At 47.1% G+C, this 21,446-nt stretch overlaps 1 protein-coding gene across 1 annotated transcript in view; it reads right to left on the minus strand.

Annotated features, from left to right (window-relative positions):
• Positions 1-551: 551 nt before the first annotated feature.
• Positions 552-21,446, minus strand: part of pak1 (p21 protein (Cdc42/Rac)-activated kinase 1) — a 36,632-nt gene continuing 15,737 nt past the window's right edge. Inside the window, exons 3-16 of the mRNA XM_056611909.1 lie at positions 17,079-17,298; positions 14,281-14,375; positions 12,962-13,109; positions 12,310-12,347; positions 10,407-10,520; positions 8,670-8,892; positions 7,175-7,238; positions 6,849-6,897; positions 6,378-6,490; positions 6,031-6,148; positions 5,431-5,530; positions 4,520-4,716; positions 3,504-3,641; positions 552-2,728 (exon numbers count right to left, since the gene is read on the minus strand). Of these exons, the coding sequence (XP_056467884.1) occupies positions 2,642-2,728; positions 3,504-3,641; positions 4,520-4,716; positions 5,431-5,530; positions 6,031-6,148; positions 6,378-6,490; positions 6,849-6,897; positions 7,175-7,238; positions 8,670-8,892; positions 10,407-10,520; positions 12,310-12,347; positions 12,962-13,109; positions 14,281-14,375; positions 17,079-17,271 (1,677 nt within the window). The 5' untranslated portion in view covers positions 17,272-17,298 and the 3' untranslated portion in view covers positions 552-2,641. The remainder of the gene's footprint in view (positions 2,729-3,503; positions 3,642-4,519; positions 4,717-5,430; positions 5,531-6,030; positions 6,149-6,377; positions 6,491-6,848; positions 6,898-7,174; positions 7,239-8,669; positions 8,893-10,406; positions 10,521-12,309; positions 12,348-12,961; positions 13,110-14,280; positions 14,376-17,078; positions 17,299-21,446) is intronic.

Raw genomic sequence — 21,446 nt, forward strand, 5'->3', positions numbered from 1 at the left:
CGCACACACACACACACACACACACACACACACACACACACACACACACACACACACACACACACACACACACACACACACACACACACACACACACACACACACACACACACACACACACACACACACACAGAAGAGAAGGAGGAAGGAGTTTAGGAAGGAGACGGAGAGAAGAAAGAAAGCAATATGAAAACTTAATTGGATAGAAAAAGGGGAAGGCATGAAAGGAAGAATGGAGGTTTTATATCCAGCTTCCACCCTGCAGTACAGAAGCTTTGCTAAAAATACCCTCCCTACGCAGGAGAGATGGAGGCAGAGAGACAGAGACAGAGAGAGAGAGAGAGGGAGGGGACCTCCAATCAGAGCAGTGGATTCGTGACGAGGGGAGAGCGAAAGCTGGGAATAAGACAAGAGGGGGAATGGGACAGAGTGCCGGCCTACGTACAGTTAAGTCACTAAGCAGGCACTTTCATCCACACACTTCGTGGTGCTTTTCTAGTCGGGTACATTTAAAAAAAATAACACATTGATGTTAAACATCTCACTCCAGGTAGGCAGGGATTCGGGTGGGATTCAGATCCAGAACATTCTGGACTAGGACTCAGAACAGCTCAACACCTAGCCGGCCCCCATAGACACGGACAGACGTAGAGACACAGAGATGCTAAGAGGGCCAGAGAGACAAGAAGGTTGTTAATTATTGATGAGTTGATACCGTAGTATTGGTGTGATTATATGATATTCTTTCTTTCAATCTATTAAGTGAGTTAAGCAGAAGTTAGAAATAGAATAATCAGAGAAAAACGTTACTTTGATTAATACTGTAGCGGTCTCTTTTTTTTTAACAATTAAGTTTTTATTTTTTTTACACATAAAATGTACAACTCAGTTTCATATCCGTTTGATCCAGTCCCCCAGCAGAGGTCCACGCACAGTACCGCAAGTAATGCTCAACGCTTTCCTTTTGTCACAAAATAAGTTTGACATATTTCTCTTCAGCCAACTGACACAGGCATTCTTCATCGTCAATATATGCAGCTCGTCATCATCACAATTCATCACCACAGATTTTTTTTGTTGTTTCGTTTAAACATATCATATAAAAAAAGAACGTTCAGTTTCCCGTTGACATGCACATCAATCTCTCCCCCGATCAGTCTCGCATTCAATCCCGCAGACAGCTGTGTTGAGTCCCAGAGCCAATGAACAGGGCCTGGCTAGCCAGCTGGAATGATGGGTAATATCGGTATATTGTGGAAGTAGTTATTGGTTTTGTTTATGCCTGATCGATTTGTCATCATAAATGCTGCCGTTAACGTAACGAGTTACCAGACCTGAACCGGTAGTGCTTTGGGCGGGGTTCCAACCAGGAGTTTTCCGATTAGAAAACAAGCATCTCCCCTGACGCAAAGATCTGGAGGGACATTTTGAGTGTGGGTATTTACAACGTTGGCTGTCCACGGCTTCGGGAGTGAGAAATGAAACCGCCACTTTAAGGACAGCATTTATTTTTTGACTTGACAAGCTAAATATGCATTCGCTGGCCTAGATACTAAGAATGATAGAGTGCAGATATTAAAAACATCATCACAGAGCGCTAAAACAATCCTGGAAACTCCCAGTATACTAGGCTGGGGCCAGTTCCTTAGCAACAGCCATGAAAGGAGTGTGTGGGGGGGTGGGGGGTGGGGGGACTCCAACAACAGTGTCCAACCAGGTCTCTCCCAGGCTCTGGGCATGCCAGTGTGTGTTGATATCTTCGTTATAGTTGATGTTATCTTGAGTCTATAACGCAGGACTCACTCTGCGGACAGGGCTGAGTGCCAAACTTGCAGCATTCACTGCACTGCTATAGCAAATGCTATATCAACGAAACCAACAATACCCCAACGTCACAAACCGACCCCCGCCCCATCCCAAGGCTTAACTTAAAAAATAATAAAAAATACAATTTGATAAAACAAAGTGTGAGAAATGCACTTTGAGAGCGAAGAAGAAGATTACAGTTGAGCCAGTGAAATAATCCACTGAAAGAGAAAGTTCCAGACTAGTACCTTTGACCCGGTAAAATTATCACTAAACCCCTCTCTCTCGATCACATGCAAACACAACAAACACACACACAGCTACACACAGATGAGGACGCCGTCCGCAGCGGGGGGTCCGTTGGGCCGATGAAGGGCGTGGGATTTTCAGACAGAAATAAAACAATTTGAAAGAAGGAAAAAATCTCCCATGAGTCTTTGGGTATCCGTTGAATTAATCCTCAGAGGAGGCCATTGGAAACCATGGAAACCATCACACCAGATTTGTGTGAACCATCATGCAGTCATCATCGATGATGTCACGAGCGAACCCGCTCTTCCTCCTCCACATCATCATCGTCATCAAGTAGGATATAAAAAAAAAAGGAGGTGGAGAAAAAATAGAAAGCTGTTGATTTGTGGGAGTTGCTTGAAGACACTGATGGTGCCCTAGCAACAGTGGAACGGGGGGGGGTCAACATGGGGTTCAAAGGTCACAGATGGTGACACGCCCTACCCCACCCCACCCCAAGAAAAGAGAGGAGGAGAGTGGGAGATGGATGGAGAGATGGATTGTTGGAAGAGTGCAAGGCTAGGCTAGCTGGCTGGCTAGCCAGTTAGCGGTTGGCCTTGGCCGCCTCCTTGGCAGCCAGGATGAGGGGGGTCAGGCTGGACAACGGCTTGGCCTCCTTCAGGAACCGATGCTGGGAGAGAGAGACACACACAGAGAGTCAGAGAGCGATAGAGACTGATAGACTCGGATTCAGCAAACACACTAAATCCGAAGAAATGCCCAAGAAATGCTTTTGACGACATTTAATTGAACATTCTTGCGTTCATTTGCCGCTTCAGATGTTATGATACAATTTGTAAGAGCCTTGAAAAGAGGCGCCCCCTTCCCTCCGGCTGCGGATCAGCTTCACTGTGTCCGCGCACAGCGGCTCCTTATATAATCTATTGATGAACTCCATTATTATCCCACGAGAAGACAGAGACCTTCAATGTAATGCCCTCCAGGGCTACTCCCTACCGCCGCTCCCACTCAATCCATCTTCCCCTCGCGCGCTCCAATGTAACAGGAGGACCGGGCCTCCCACGTAAGTCACTTTAGCACAGCTTCACAGTGGATTCACCGCTCTCGCCCTCCCCTCCGCTCACACACTGAGTCAGTCTCATTATGCACCTCGGCCGTGTTTCAAGTACAGAGAGCAGAGCTGAGACACACGCGTGAACACAAACCCACAGCCCAACATTGACAACTACTTGGAAAGGTTATATACTGATAACGCACAGACTCCCACACACACACAGTAATACATACGCACGCACGCACGCACGCAAACACACACACACACACACACACACACACACACACACACACACACACACACACACACACACACACACACACACACACACACACACACACACACACACACACACACACACACACACACACACACACACACAAGGCAGTACCTGCAGCAGCTCCTTGGCCGAGCCCCTCTTCTCTACGTCCATCTCCAGACAGCGGTTCAGGAAGTCCCGGAACACGACGGACAGCTTCTCAGGGTTCTGGAGCTCGGGGGTCCCGTTGGTGGCGATGAGGTACAGCGCCTGGACGGACGGATGGACACAGACAGACACACACACACACACACACACACACACAACATGCCGAAACACACACACATAGATACACACACAAACACAGACACACACAGAGACACCGTTTAATTACTGCACTGCTTTAGAACCCATCAGCTTGACTGTAGAGGCAATTGTGTGGAGGTTGAAATTATGGGATGGCAGTGAGACACAAAGCAAATGGAGCTTTTCAATACAGTTAACTGCCAAGTAATTTGGCTTTTGTCAGGAATGAGACAAAACCACTTGTTTTCTTTTTTAATAAATTAAAAATGTAAAAGGGAGCTGGCATTAATATATTTGGCCTGTCTGGCCCTATGAGTCTGTCACCGTGATTAAGGGCTGTACAAATACAATTGAATTGAATTTAAGTGCGATCCCAGGCCAATTCCTTTTCTTCTGTGACATTATTATCAAAATGACATGGTTGATGGTGCCATCCTGAAAAACAACAACGTATATATACTAATGACTTTGTTCCCGCATCCTCTATGGACAAAATGTCCTTAAAAGTTAAAATCTCTGTAGAAAATTTAAAAGCGAAGACACAGCCCGGACTAGTGGTCTTATGACACAGCTACAGCTTACTGTTGGAGCTGGAAGTTACTGTATATAAATGCAACTATCTTATATTTGAATTTTTAATCTATTTATTCTTATTCTTTCTGCAGCCAATTTCCCCTTAATTTCACATCTGGGACTTATAAATAAAATATCCTAGCTTGTCTAATACATTCTCTTTGTCCCTGAATTGACCCAAACGACCAGCACCACCTGACACAGCCTCGACACACGCACACACACCCACACCCACACCCACACCCACACACACACACACACACACTCACCCTGAGGGGGTTCTCGTTGAGGTAGGGTGGCTCCCCCTCCACCATCTCGATGGCCATGATGCCCAGGGACCAGATATCCACCTTGGGCCCGTAGGCCTTGCGGGTCACCACCTCGGGCGCCATCCAGTACGGCGTGCCCACCATGGTGCTGCGCTTGCTCTGCTCAGGGGTGATCTGGGCGCAGAAGCCAAAGTCAGCTGCAATGGAGAGAGAGGGAGTGAGAGAGAGGGAGAGGGAGAGAGACAGGGAGAGAGAGAGAGAGAGAGAGAGAGAGCGAGAGAGCGAGAGCGAGAGAGAGAGAGAGAGAGCGAGAGGAGGAGCAAGAGGGAGAGGGAGAGGGGGAGAGCAAGAGGGAGAGAGAGAGTGAGAGGGAGAGCGAGAGGGAGCAAGAGGGAGAGGGAGAGCAAGAGGGAGAGGGAGAGGGGGAGAGCAAGAGGGAGAGAGAGAGGGAGAGCAAGGGGGAGCAAGAGGGAGAGAGAAACATGGGTCAGTTTTGTAGGTCAAGTGCATGCTGGAGCAAGGCATTAACACTGAGGGTTTTTAGTTTGATTACTTTACTAGGGGTGAACTGTTAATTGGACTAGGTTCAGGAATCGTTTAAAAAGACAACAAGGTATACATGCTAATGATGTCTTTGCATGGCATTTTTTGCTTTGGACACGTTGTACTCTTTCAACCATATCTTTCAGAAGGGCACAGCACCACCTACTGTTCATTCAATAGAACTACAACGCATTTCCTCAACACAGAAAATGAGAGCGCTTTATAGCCAGGGACGTTTGCAAATAAAAGGAATAATCGACACCGTTAATTTATACCGATTTTTCACTACATTTTCATTGGTCAAACAAACGTCCGACAGTTTGCCATAGTGATTAAGGAAGTTAATCAGAAGTTCATTGTTGACTGACTGAGTTTGACGGATCCATCCATGCCCAGCAGGATGTTGTCGCTCTTGATGTCGCGGTGGATGACCTGGTTAAAGTGGAGGAACTCCAGTGCCTGCAGACACTGTGGAGACAGACGGACAGACGGACAGAGACATAGAAGGATAGAGGGAGAGGGTGAGACCGAGACAGAAAGATGGCTCCAGGGTATTTTGCAATATTCAATCCATCATAATTCCACCCCACAATGTGCCAGGACCTGAAAACTACGTAGGCACATTTATGCCATCAACCTCAAGAAAGTGTGAAGTTCTGGGTCGATAGCTCTAAACATGAGGTGGAAGTTGTGGCGTCAATAATACTGATACTGTTGAATAAATGCTAAGCTAAGCGCTAGTGCTCCAAAAATTGCATAATAAACTGCATTTTCTCTCGGACAGTGACTCGGATTCACTCCGAATCGATTGGGGACACATATCTCATTGCCCCCTTTACTGACGTGTCACTGCGGATTGTAGGAGAAGGGTGGTCACTGGGGTAGGGTGGTGCATGTGGGTGTGAATACCTTCTGCGTCTGCTAGCAGTCCTAGGTTTTATTACAATTACACACAAACATGATCCTACCTCTCTGCATACTGCAGCGATCTGTGCCTCGTCCATGCAGGTTTCCGTGACGACGTCAGTCAGCGAACCTCCTGCCAGGTATTCCATCACCACCCACAGCTCATCTCCAACAAGGTAACTATGGCAACACACACACACACAAACAAAAACCGACACACACGATGTCACAGATGATAATAGAAAAGTCTATCCATATTGTAAATCCTGTCACACTTTTGATTTCTTGTTACTATGGTGATGAGAATGTTTGCAATGAAACCTTAATGTCTTATGCAGTATGTGTGGTCGTGCATGTGGATGTGATGTGTGTGTGTAGTTGTGTGTTTGTGTGTATGTGTGTCTATTACCTGTCCAGGTAGTTAACAATGTTGGGGTTCTTGTTTTCCCTCATGACCAGAATCTCGTTTATGATCAGCTCCTTCTTAGGCTGCTGCTGCAGGTTCATCTGCTTGATGGCCACCTAGGAGACAGACATATGGAGATAGAGAGAGACATGGAGAGAGTGAGAAGGAAACAGAGACAGAGACAGAGACAGAGAAAGAGAGAGAGAGACAGAGTGAGAGAGAGACAGAGAGAGAGACAGAGACAGAGACAGAGAGAGAGAGAGAGAGAGAGAGAGAGAGAGAGGGAGAGAGAGAGAGAGACATATGGAGGCAGAGTGAGAGAGAGAGAGAGCTGGATATTAGTTATCGACTAGGGCTATACAAACACAAAGGTGTTTGTATAGCCCTATTCGGTCTGTCCTGCAAAGGACATTTGTAAGACAGACAGACAGGAGTCGCTGACGGTAGACGGACGGAGTCAGGAGGAGACTCTACCTCCTGTCCAGTAGCGATGTCTATGGCTGTGTAGACGGTTCCGGAAGCCCTGAGAACACACAGGAGCAGAGGAACAGTTAGCAGCCGGTACCAGCAGGGGCTCCCAAACCAACTACCGTAGCATAAATACTGGCTTCAGAGTGAGAATCAATCCCTTTCATTTTGGTATAATATTGCGTATCTATAATAACATATCGTTGTGATTTATGGTAATTAACCATGCATGTCATATACATATTACATACATCTATATGCACATATATATAACGAAGATGATGAAAGGTATATTTAGAACAAGGATGCCCAGGGAACCCAGGAGGTCTTACCCCTGTCCGATCTTCTCAAAGCGGCTGTACTTCTTCTTAGGGTCCCCTACACTCACAATGCTTCCTGAGGGAGAGAGAAAAAGGCAAAAAGAGAGAGAGAAAGTGGGAGAATACAAATTTAATGACCCATGGAGATAGAATAGTGAATTAGAGGGGAAGAGAGAGAAATTGCATAAGAATGAACAGAACATGGAGGAACAACAACAAAACCAATGTTCACATGGGAGGTTCTAGAGAAAGACGTCAAGTATTCACAGGACTATCTTACATTTTTGCCAATTAATATTTGAGTGCAGAATTAGAATGAATAGAACCCATGATATCTATTCATTCTCATTCCTTTTGAAAACAAAATCCAGACAGAAATCAAACAAAACACAGATGAGATGACAGCATGGGAAAGATTACAAGAGAGAGATATGCACATTTGGAAAACCTATGACTGAAATGTTACAAAACCAAACAGTATTAAGGAAAGGAATTCAAAAACAAGGAATGAAAAAGAAAGAGACAAAGAATGAAATGAGACAAATTAAAGAAAGAATGAAAAAATACAGAAAGGAAAAAATGAAAACACGAAAGAAAGAAAGAAAGAAAGAAAGAAAGAAAGAAAGAAAGAAAGAAAGAAAGAAAGAAAGAAAGAAAGAAAGAAAGAAAGAAAGAAAGAAAGAAAGAAAGAAAGAAAGAAAGCTTGTGTAGTAGTTGTGTAGTCGGAGCATCAGAGGACACAGGAGTGGAAGTTGAGAACAAACAGCTGAGAGGCACTCTGTGTCTCTCAGAGACACCAAATAACTGCAGGAGATTGACGGTGGCAAACAACAAGAGGGCCAATCAGACGCGAGGGCGGGACAACAGGGAGAGCAGGGTAGAGTGGATAGCTGGTCTGTCGGTTAAGAGACAGACGCGCAGTATCCCGATCTTACCAGCAGAGGGAGACCTGAACACGTCTGGAGAGCGTGGGGCATAGGTTTAAAAAATAAAGGCTTTTATTGTGGAGAACAGAAATGAAATGCAAACAAAGTGGATGTCCTTATGGGGATACATACAAAGACTCTGTAGTGAAGTACATTGAGTCTGTATGGACATTACAGACGTATATATATATATAGAGAGAGAGATTATCTTAAAATGATCTCTATATCAAGATACCTGAACAAATGTGGATTTTATCACCACATTTGATCTTTCTCATAAATGTTTCTTTATCGAGTATCATTATTGCAGTGTGATGCGAGCTCTGGCATGTTTAAAAATAAGTAAATCAACTAAAAAAATTTCGATTTTGAAATACAGCAAAAACAACGTCCTCAATCCAGTCCCAGGTGATGGGTTAGTGGGGAGATACGAACCCAGGCAGCCTGTGAGTCTGTGACACTAACTATGACAATAATATTATCAACTTGATATGTAGGGCCGTCTTTAAATAAGTGTCTTTGTGAGTATGTGTCTGTTAATGTGTGTGTGTATTTTTTGTGCGTCTCTTTCGGCCTCTTACGTAGTTTCTCAAGAATCTCCTCGTCGGACATCTTCTTCTTTCTGGTTTTGTCCAGAGGGCGGGGCACGGAGGGTCCAGGGGCGGGGCTTGCGCTAGGCGGGCTGCTGGCTCCGCCCTCGGCTGTGGGAGGGGCGGGGACGGCGGCGGGTGGAGAGATGGGCGAGGTCGCTGCATCTTTGGTCGGGGGAGGGGGGATGGGGTCGATCACCGACCGGGTGTATATCTGGGAGAGCGAGAGAGGTAAAGAGAGAGAAGCGGAGATATAAGAGAAGAGAGAGAGAGAGGGAGAGATATGGAGAGGGAGAGAGAGAGAGAGAGAGAGAGAGAGAGAGAGAGAGAGAGAGAGAGAGAGAGAGAGGGAGGGAGGGAGGGAGAGAGAGAGAGAGAGAGAGAGAGAGAGAGAGGGAGAGATATGGAGAGAGAGAGAGAGAGAGAGAGAGAGAGAGAGAGAGAGAGAGAGAGAGAGAGAGAGAGAGAGGTAAGAGAGAGAGGCGGAGATAAAAGAGAAGAGCGAGAGAGAGGGAGATATGGAGAGGGAGAGAGAGAGAGAGAGAGAGAGAGAGAGAGAGAGAGAGAGAGAGAGAGAGAGAGAGAGAGAGAGAGAGAGAGAGAGAGAGAGGGAGGGAGGGAGAGAGAGAGAGAGAGAGAGAGAGGTAAAGAGAGAGAGGCGGAGATAAAAGAGAAGAGCGAGAGAGAGGGAGAGATATGGAGAGGGAGAGAGAGAGAGAGGGAGAGAGGTAAAGAGAGAGAGAGAGAGAGAGAGAGAGGTAAAGAGAGAGAGGCGGAGATAAAAGAGAAGAGCGAGAGAGAGGGAGAGATATGGAGAGGGAGAGAGAGAGAGGTAAAGAGAACGAGAAAGAGGTTTCATTATGGCATCCTCTTTAATTATGCATGTCATGTCACTGTGCTCTGCTGTCACTTGATGAGCTATAAAACAAGCAGCATGTGTGTGTATGGGGGAGCGAGGGATTCGTGTGACATTTATGAATCAATATCCATCAGTCAGAAAGGCTGCTATAACTTTGATATAACATTTGGGAAGGGACGATAGTACTATACAGTGTGTGTGAGTGTGTGTGCATGTATATGTGCGTGTGTGTGTGAATATATGCATATATATATATATCAGTTTGTGCGTGTGTGTGCGTGTTGTACTCTGCTGCACAAGGCTCTTTAGTTACTAATTAGTTTGATGTGGGCCTGTTTGATGTACGAGGGTGTCAGAAAGGAACTTGTTCTACAAAGAGTTATGTTTCCAAGCTGTAAATTGATTTCTTCCGAGCCTTTTTTTCTCACAGTGGTCTAATTGCTCGTTAAAAAAAACCTTTTTAACTTTGACATGATGAGATATTCTGTGTAAATTAATAAAATAATATGGAAGTAGCTACACTTCCAATACTATAAAGGGCCATGAGGTCAAGTATGTGTGGGAGAGTGGGTATGGAATATAGGGCTTTGTTAAGGTGTGTTTGTGCGAGTGTGTGTGTGTGTGTACTGTGCGTGCGTGTGAGCCTGCGTTCGGGTGTGAGTGTAAGCCTGTGTGTGGATGAGCGTGTGTGTGTCTGTGAGAGCGCGTGTTTGTGTCTGTATGTGTGTGTGTGAGGGAGAGAGCGTGTGCGTGAACGTGTGAAGCAGGGATAACCTGAGCATTGTTATGAACCTCAATCTGTGAGCGAGGCCGAGCGAGACCGCGCGAGAAGGTTAACGATTGTCGTAAATGTCGATGCGTGGCCTCACCGATTTGGTGTGTTCCGGTCGCGGCGCGACGACCGGCGGCGGCACCGCCTCGTCTTCATCCTCGTCCTCGGATACGGTTGCTATGGCGGGCGTCTCCGACACGGCCTTGGAGTTCTGAAGGAGTGTGGAAGATGAGAGGAGGGGGCGGGGCTTAGTCGGGTGACGCCCACTGCTGGGCTTTGACACAACATTGGCCCACCACGCCACGAGCACCAGCATCACCTACTGGGGGCTCTGACCTCACTTCCTGTTTCGCTCCCTGTCCGTCAAGACTTCCGGGACATTCTTCTTCTTCTTTGCTATGTCTCCGTCCTCTACTCTTCCTCTACCCTCGACCTCATCGCTCCCTCGTCGTCTCCTCCCTCTGAACTCCGTCTCTGCTGGTACCTCTCTCTGTCTCCGCTGTTTGGATCCCAACGACCTGACCATGACTGGAGCGGCCCATTCTGTACTTCACCTTTCTCTCTCTCTCTCTCTCTCTCTCTCTCTCTCTCTCTCTCTCTTGGTCTCTATCTCTGCCGCCCTCTCCCTCTCTCTGGCTCTCTCTCCGACTTTCTCCCTTTGTTGCTGCCTCTCCCTATCGCTTTCTCTCTCTAACAGTAGGCTAGCAGCCAGGCTGCAGAGTGGCAGAGACAGGAAGTGGAGGGAAAGATGCTGATTCACAATGCAGGGAAGAGAGAGAGAGAGAGAGAGAGAGAGAGAGAGAGAGAGAGAGAGAGAGAGAGAGAGAGAGAGAGAGAGAGAGAGAGAGAGAGAGAGCAACACCCATCCTCCTCCACATTTCCTGCAGTATACTCAATCCATTAAACAAAGTGCCATCCTAAATCTAGCCTACTGCCAACAGAGATACCTGGCTAACCAACAGCTAGCCTTCTGTTGGTAATATAGCTAGCTAATAGCTAGCTTACTGCTCACCTACATACCTGGCTAGCAAACAGATAACCTTTTACACAAAAAGTCAATCTGGCAAAACAACAGCTCGCCCTCTGCACATCTCGACACCTGACTAGCCAACAGCTAACATTAGACACACCTAGCCAAACGGGGTAATCAACAGTTCTTCCGGGAGCCTTTGCAGAAATGCCGACCAGTGTGTACCCACAGCAGGAATATAACAGCCTTTCCTCTGTATTGTTTCAGAAATGCCATCACGATGATACCAAACAATTAAATCACAATACAAGATTGTTTGTACCAATTATGGACATCAATCATGAATATCTTTGGCCCTGAAAGACTATAACTGAATTGGCTACATGACTTAGTGTAGCATGTTAATTATTATTTAGGGGTTGGGTTAATTTCAGTTCCCTGGTAACAGACTTTGAACTTCCATCTTGTGTTTGGTAAGGTATTGTGCAAACATCATTTTGGTTGCGTTGAGACACCTTCATATAGTATAAATCTTAACCTTCTTTTGGGCTTCTCCAAAACCAATATGTTATTATTGTAACAAAGATGTCTTCTGTACTTAGATACAGGAAGACTATTGACATTGTCAGGCTATTTAATTAAAAAACAAATTAAGTTTATTTCCACACATTATTATTCTTCTCCCCACCTCTTCCCTCTCTCTCTCTCTCTCTCTCTCTCTCTCTCTCTCTCTCTCTCTCTCTCTCTCTCTCTCTCTCTCTCTCTCTCTCTCTCTCTCTCTCTCTCTCTCTCTCTCTCTCTCTCTCTCTCTCTCTCTCTCTCTCTCTCTCTCACACTCAAAGTCCTCCCACACCCACTTCACTTTCACAGCTATTAAAAAAAGAAGTCTCTGCTTGATTTGTTTCTGTGATGCAGCATCAAAGAGGCGTAGCTCACATGATTTCCCACGTGGCGGTTTCGTAAGCAAACAACAACACCCTAACAGCCAAAATTGGATAAAAAAATAAAATTTCAAGAGACAAATTCTCACCGTTGTGACTGAGGAGCTGTAGTTGTCTGCACTTTTGTCTGAAGAAACACAAAGAAAGGTTTGAGAATCACAGCGTCAGTGAAGCACCTTATATAACAACATATCAAGAGAGAGGCGTCCGTGTTCGTGGACAGATGGTGAGAACATCAGCTGCTCTCCTGCTAAACTGGGCAGTATTCCTAGATAAAGCTGCCTTGTTTTACCTATAAGACGTGATGGTCTATCAGTGTGTATGAATGTATCTGTGTGGCCATAAGGCAGGGTACTGCGTTCAATAGAGGATTGAGTGCTTGACATGGTGCTAAATTCTAATCTGGCTTATCTTTCTAGAGAAGTATGCAAAGTATGTGTGTGTATATGTGCATTCACAGATATGTTATGCCTGTGTGTGTGTTTCCAAAGATCTGGTTATTGCATTTGAGGTTGTGTCTGCATTTCTGCACTTCTTGAAGTGTGTGTGTGTGTGTGTGTGTGTGTGTGTGTGTGTGTGTGTGTGTGTGTGTGTGTGTGTGTGTGTGTATAGCATACACGTTTGTGTGTGTATGTGTGTGTGTGTGTGTGTGTGTGTGTGTGTGTGTGTGTGTGTGTGTGTGTGTGTGTGTGTGTGTGTGTGTGTGTGTGTGTGTGTGTGTGTGTGTGTGTGTGTGTGTACCGGTGAAGCTCATGTATTTCTGGCTGTTGGAGGTCTCCTTGGAGTCGTAGAACTTGAGCACGTCCAGAACGGCCTGCGGGTTCTTCTTCTGCTCCAGCTTGGTGATGTTGGAGGTCTGGAGGAGCCGCGCCCACTGCTCTGGCATGCCCTGGAGACACACACACACACACACACACACACACATTCACGCGCGCGCACACACACACACACACACATATACACACAGGAGCGCACACACACGCACACACACACACACACACACACACACACACACACACACACACACACACACACACACACACACACACACACACACACACACACACACACACACACACACACACACACACACACACACACACAAAAGTGAAGTTAATAAAACATTGTAGTGCTGCTTTACTCACAAACTACTTTAGTGCTGCAGCCAGGGGCGGATCTAGCCATTTTGGGGCCCTAGGCAAAATATAGACATGGGGCCCTCATTTTTGAAACACGTACACAAAACAAATAACCATCCCAATACTCATAGAATCGCAATAAACCCATAGTGCACTGCCACTCAACTCTCCACAGTAAAATCAGTTTCAGATATATATATATATATATATATATTTTTTTTTTTTGGTTGGGGCTCTAGGCACTTGCCTAGGTTTGCCTAATGGAAGATCCGCCACAGGCTGCAGCCGTACCTAGCGCGGTTGAGGGAAGGCTATGAATAAAGTACTCGGAGCATAGAACCCTACAGAGGGATCACTGACAGTCCCGGTCCTTATTAAGGGTGGTGGGACGATGCCTCGGCCCATAGTGAGCTCTACCGGGGCCCCACAAGGAACTGGGTCAAAGTCCCCAGTCTTTCCCTTCATCTTTCTGCTCATCTGAGTTCATCACGCGCTCTTCTGTTTATCCCTCTGTCCCTCCACCCATCCCCTAGTACTACTCATGCGTCCACCCATCGCTGGCCCACATTCTGTGAGTGTGCGGCGAGCACGTTTGTGCATTTCAATGCAAGCCTAAGACTAAAGACCCAGACGTGAACTCACAGCGGACCAACCAAAACACAAAGATTGAGTTACATGGTTAGCTCATGTATATGCAATGCCTGAAGATGACATACTACTCTAGTTCCTGTTGGGTAACAGAACCCAATGACACGCTCACACAACAATGAAATATAACAAGCTTTTCTTGTGTAGTGTGCATGCACACACATAAATGCAGGGACACAATTGTGTGTTGTGTGTGTTGCACTGGGAAATATACCAATGGCAGATCATGTAATCATTGGAAAAACCAACGCGCACCCACACACACTAACTCACGGTGAATTCTCCAGTGACGGCATCAAAGCCAACGTGGATGGTGTGTTCAAAATCAGACGGGAGAGAGATCTCTGGGCGCTCCTTCTTCTTGTTAGCTGAGAGAGAGAGAGAGAGAGAGAGAGAGAGAGAGAGAGAGAGAGAGAGAGAGAGAGAGAGAGAGAGAGAGAGAGAGAGAGAGAGAGAGAGAGAGAGAGAGAGAGAGAGAGAGAGAGAGAGAGAGAGAGAGAGAGAGAGAGAGAGAGAGAGAGAGAGAGAGAGAGATAGGCAGAGAGATAGGCAGAGAGAGAGGGGAGAGTGATAGGGACAGATAAAAAATAGGGCCGAGATTACATTTTGGATAGACATCACAAGGTTAGTCTGCCACCAAAAGGGCCTCAGATTGAAGACCTGGAAGTCCCCCCCCCCCCCCCTGCATCGCCCCACCTCCAAAACCTACCCACAACCCCCTCCCCACCAAATCCAATAAACCTCTGCATGCTCCCACACAGCAAAACCATTACATAAAGCATCATCAGATATCGAGATGTGATCCACCAGGCAGTGAAAAGGCGCTTGAGTTTAGCTCTCTGCTTTGCTTATGCTCATACAACTGTTTCTACACACATAAAACCCCCCTGCCCCTGTACCCATTTGATTTAGCAACGTTTAACTGGGATCATCGTTCATGCCGGAGTGTCCCAGCAAGAGGTGATGAGGCCTTTGCATTTGTTTCAGTCTGGGGTCAACGCCAGCCGGCAGCTGCTCAAGGTCAGAGGTCAGGCTCCGTTAGCTTGTTAATGGCCACCGAGGGGCAGCTAACAGGAATGTAATTAACACCAGCCGTGAGGGCCGCATGCTGGTGCGGCGGGAAGCCCCTCGACAGGTGTGTGTGTGTGTGTGTGTGTGTGTGTGTGTGTGTGTGTGTGTGTGTGTGTGTGTGTGTGTGTGTGTGTGTGTGTTTGTGTGTGCCACATGAACACCTGTTTCAAAGCAGTTTGTATGTTTTTTTTAAAGGAGCAGAAAAAACGCGCAGGCTCTCTCTGTGCGTTTCGCCTCACTGCAGAGACCTGGCGACGGAAAAGGTTGATTTGATCCGTCAGCGGAAAAACATGAGAAACACGAAAGGTCAATCCATTTCATGAGACCGGGGAAGAGTGCTTTGGGTAAAAACAGTGAACAAAAGAAAGGAAACAGTGCAGCAAAATGCATCTGTACTGAAAGAACAAATCGGATACAAAAGCATAAAGAGGAATTAAGAACACAGAAATCTTTAAATCGATGGATGTAATTATGCGTAAAGCTCAGAGGGCTGACGCCCACAGCCAGTTAAGCTGAAATGCTAATAGGCGAAATCCCTTTGTGGTGCGCTAAGACAAGGCGGTAACTAGGCGTGGACAGCGGTTAAGTCTGTAATGCGGAGGTGATTACACGGGGGGATAACGAGGCCTCGTTTGCCCGTGCACAGGACTGACACAATGAGGCTAGTACCTAGTGCCCTGACGCCGTTAGCATTATTCACTCTACACGCTGGGGAGAGTCTAGCTAGCCATGCTGCTGCCCCATGCTTCATGGTGGCTAATTAGCTCTAACAAGCTTAGATCCAGACAGGAGCTTTTGCGGTCACATCAAGTGATACATTCCTTGTCCACAGTATCGATTCTATTCTACACCACTCTACACTCTCTGCCGCTCAAACTGGTAAAGGATGTTTCTGATGACTTCTACATTTATTTTGGCACGGCAACTTTGAGGTCACAAGTTTGGTGTTTTCAAACTACTGCAGAATCTTGCTATTGGCAGCCTTTTGCAACTCGCTGTAATGTAGCCAGCAGTGTTGAATTTCCTAGCGCCCTTGAGTGTCCTTGAGCAAGGCAATGAACCGATCCAGGTGTGGAGAGGCCTTGTGAGGTATAGCTTCACCCACACAACTAGACTACGTCAGCCAATATGATCTGCCCCTTATGTTACTGGACAGGACCAAGGAACATGAATGGTCGTGATCCACTCTCACACACGTGGGATTCACTTCCCCCCCGCACCACTAGGTGGCGATCAGAGGGCAGAGCAAAGATAAACTAGACCTCACTGGTCACAGCTGGTCAGTTATAACCAGCTTTTTCTTTCATTGTTTAACCGTGAAACACGGATAGGATGTCTTGGCAGTGTATCGTGCATCGCTGGTAACCAAACCTCTTCATTTGAATTATTAACTGATATTTTGACAGGGTTTTAAAAGAAGGGAAGATGAAGTATACATGTCCCCCAGCGATGTAACAAGATCTAGTAAACTATGCTCCACTAGAGCGATGTACACGGTGGGGAATACATGCCAGCAAACTGAGCAAGCTAGTTAAACCTGCTCTACCTAACCCCTGTCCATCATTTCAACGGCATTTATTCAGAGATACAAAGAAATATCTGAATTCATTTAGTTTGGGGCGATTCGTTTTTTTTATCCTTTTATCTCATCTTTCCCAATCATTTTGGACAATAATGAATACTATTCCATCTTTCACCAGACACTTTATCCAGACATGAGGGAGCAGAGTGTCTTGCTCAAGGTGGCCTTCAGGTCGCTGGCAGGGTGGACTTTGAGGATCGAACCCAGAAACTCTCGGGTGGGAGTCACATGACCATTACGGCATCCTGACCTCCTAACTGAATTGTAACTTCACTGCAGGGCTGAAGTGCTGACTGTCGTGAGAAAGTGATACAGTGCAGGTTGACAGTATGCTAAGTCCTGAGAGTGTGTGTTTGTGTGGATGCGCGTGTGCGTGTGTGTGCATGGTGTAAAGATAATGTGAAGGCCAAGCACTTACTCTTGTCTCCTCCCCCCGTGAGTATTGACCTGATGGATCGATCCTTCTTCTTCTTGTCCTCTGGGTTGGGGGGGAGGGGCTTAGACCCATGGTTCAAGGGGGCGGGGTCCTTGCTGCTGGCGCCAATCATGGTGCTGGTGTTCCTCATGGGCGGGGCTGGGGGCTTGTCTTCGACCTCCCCATTATCAGACATCTTCAGCTAGGCTGCAGACGGCTGCTTCTGCAACGACAAAACACCAATCCAATACACAGATTAGGGAAAAACGTGTGAGCAATGCAAAACTGACCAATCACAGGCGAGAGTGTGTTAAATGGACCAATCACAACAGGATTTGAACTTGAGTGGCAGTTGGTGGCTCAGATCAGGGAAGAGACAGAAAGAAAACAACAAGCAGAAATGAACACTTAAAAAATAGAAAAAGAGACAGAATTAAATGAAAGACAAAGATGGGAGGCTGTTGAAGGACGAGGAGGCAGGGAACGGGATGAAGGGAAGAGGGCCCTCTTGTTTTGCTGGTAAGTGGGTAATGACACCCTGGTATCCAGCTGTAAATACCCATGATTACAGCAGGCTATTTGTCAGTTGTGGCAGCCTAAGTATAAGTGGTCAATACGATGTAGGAGTCATCTAAACTGCCATTCCTGATCGCGGTGTGCAGACGTGTGTGCGTCTGTGAGAGCATTGTGCGTGGTGTCGTCGCCGCACGTGTACAGAGAGGGCGGTTAACATGTGTGTGTGTTCCAGCCTGTGCGCATCTGCGTCTGTGTGCGTGCGTCAGTGTGTGTGTGTGTGTGCATGTGGCCAAGTGACCCAGCCCTAAATGCTGTGACAAGGGAAAAAGCGCATATATTCCTGCTCCCACAAGGGTAGGACCACACCACACACACACACACACACACACACACACACACACACACACACACACACACACACACACACACACACACACACACACACACACACACACACACACACACACACACACACACACACTTTAGTCACCAAGAATTTCCATTAGAAGGAATGATGGTAATCTTATTACAAACAAATAACAAACGCTGTATGTGTATATTGTGCGTGTGTAAATGCATCTACATGTTCTACTTGTCTTGGTGGCATTCAGATACATGCACACAGTGTATAACCACACAGCTTAGAGGGCACATACCATGAGCTAACCTGCTCAGATCTCTGCCTCGCTGGGCATGGGTTTCCCATCGGGAGACTATTCAGGTCACTTTTACTCAGCTAAACAAACATACACACTCTATTTAACACGCACGCACGCACACACACACACACACTCGCCCGCACACACAGACACAGACACAGACACAGACACACACACACACACACACACACACACACACACACACACACACACACACTCGCCCGCACACACAGACACACAGACCGACCGACCGACACACACACACACACACACACACACACACACGCACACACACAAACACAAACACACACACGGCATAATAGCCATCTGTTCTATTTCCAGAGTACTTTAAAGAAAAGTAGGACTGTCATTTAAATAGTAACAAAGACCTCTACATTACAGGCTTCTAAATGACAACCATTTAGGATACAGTGTGCCTCACCCAAGGGCTCACTGCCACCAAAACTGTGGGCAAAACGATGTCTGTGTCCACCAGACAACATATTCTGGATCATATGGACTCGAAAACAGGCTGACATAAGAAATAATACAATTTGTGACTACCTTCAACCATGTATAAAAGCGGTTTAACACCCATGTGTGTCACAGAGTCCGGACAGAGCTCCCGCAGAGTCTAAACTAAAACGGCTAGAACAACCCTTACCTTAGCAGCGTCTGCCCTCCATAAGCTCGGCTTAAAGTTGTCCTCAGCACTTACTATCTCTGCTAACCCGGCGTGTGCCTCTGGGTCAGAGCGAGCCAGGGTGGCAGTCCTGGGTGAGTGAGTCGTGTGTGATGTGTGGTGTGTGAGTGTGTTAGCGGGGGCAGTGCTACCCCAGGCGCGGCGGCTGTGTGTGAACTAAGCTCCGCACGCCGACTGGCCTTTTGAATGGCCGGGGCTGTAGACGTGGTGACGTCACAGCGTGATGTCACAGCCGGGTCACAGCAGGAAGTGGTGCCCCAGAGAGACACATGCAGGCCCATGATGAATGGAGATAACCAGACCTTTACATACACAAGGATGCGTGTGTGTGATGTTTAGCGTACAATGACGGCTTTGTCTGAGTCTTTCTCTCACGCCACAAACAGTTACAATGAAATTATGTTTGAGAACCAAACACAATGAGCCACAAGTGAACACACACACACACACACACACACACACACACACACACACACACACACGTGAACAAACACACCGACAGATGTGCACATGTACAGTAGTAGGTATGAAATACTACATCTAAAGATATTATTAAAAACAGGAGCAAAGGCTTTTTTAGATTGGAGTTATAGTTAAGTTGAAGAACAGCTAATTCCCACCCGCACACACACACACACACACACACACACACACACACACACACACACACACACACACACACACACACACACACACACACACACACACACACACACACACACACACACACACACACACACAGCTGAGTTGACAAAAAAGCAGCTGGTCCCAAGGTGTTACACACACACACACACCAACAATCAGTGTAAACAACAAATTGTCTTTGTGAAGGGAGGGGTATCAAACACCAGCTCACATCCTCCTCACACCCCCGTGTGCGTGGGGGAGGGGGACACACACACCCCCACATGTCTCCAGACCCTCAAACACACACGAACATGCAGACAGCCTCTTTAGAAACACAAACACATATACCATAACACTGTCGATATCCAACTCCATATCCAAACGGTAATGTAACCCCAACACAGCAAAGTAAGTTAAGAAATAGTTTCCTAAGTTTGGGAAACAATATTTTCATTATTTTTCAAGCCAAGTGTGGTTCCTATACCGATACCCTCAAGCCAACACACACACACACACACACACACACACACACACACACACACACACACACACACACACACACACACACACACACACACACACACACACACACACACACACACACACACTGAGGTAATATTGGGGTCTCATATTTCAAACTCTGCTGTCAGTTTTGGCAGCAGCCTGTTATTAAACAAACCCCCCCACCCACAGCCAGCTGACCATACAGACAAACACACACACACACACACACACACACACACACACACACACACACACACACACACACACACACACACACACACACACACACACACACACACACACACACACACACACACACACTCCAGTTCTCCTCCTCAAACACAAACAGGCACAGAAACATTTTCCCTAAATGATTTGTGTCATGAGTTTGAATCCCGGACTGGGGTTCCCCGTCCTGGAACATTGATCTGCTCAACAGTCTTGAGGTGCGATCACATGAGAAGCTTTAAACGCTTTAAACCCCTCCACTCCATTGTTTTCCAACGGGGGAAGTTCCCGCGCAGCACGCCATCACATGCCAGCGGATTTGGTTGGTTAGAACGAGAACACGAGGACCGATCTAGCGACGCGCACGCTGTCTCAACGACCCGCAAGTGAACGCACCTTTACTGCTGCATCACAGGGGGGGACATAGTCTGGAGAACAGACAAAGACACACACACACACCAACCCACACACACCAACCCACACACACAGCCTTTGTCTAAATGCGCCGCCCCCGGTATCTGTGTCGAAGACAAACTCACCACATCAGAAGGCGAGACATATGAGTCAACACACACACACACACACACACACAAACACACAAGCACACAAAAGATCAATGTTCGAATCAACACCAAGGATAGAAAACGACATTGGATACACTATGGCAGTTGTTGTGCATCCCCCCACACAGACCCCCAAGGGTACCCTGGGTCAGAACCCCTCATCGATCTCCTTCTCGTCTGCATTTAGCCACTCGCTCGCTCAAACTCACTCGCCAAACTCACTGACTCGCTCAGTCCCTAACCCTAGCCCTAACTCACTCCCTAACTCAGTCCCTCGCCCTAACTCACTCGCTCGCTCAGTCCCTAACCCTAGCCTCTGCCTCCCTTCCTCCCCACAGCGGTGAGTCATGTCCCGGTGGTTTCAGTGCCTCACGCTGCAGCTGGGACTCTGCACTCTGACGGCGTATGACGGTCTGTAATCAACCATGGGAGGGGAGGAACCTGAGCCTTGACACAGCGTCTTGTCTTCAGAGGCCCCAGACAGGAGGCTCGGGCCTGGAGCCCGGCTCTGGGGCATGCTTTCCCTGTCACTCACTCGACATGCACTTGGTGGATTGGTTGCTACGGTCAG

This window comes from Gadus chalcogrammus, chromosome 16 (genome assembly GCF_026213295.1).
Source record: "Gadus chalcogrammus isolate NIFS_2021 chromosome 16, NIFS_Gcha_1.0, whole genome shotgun sequence".
NCBI lineage: Eukaryota > Metazoa > Chordata > Actinopteri > Gadiformes > Gadidae > Gadus > Gadus chalcogrammus.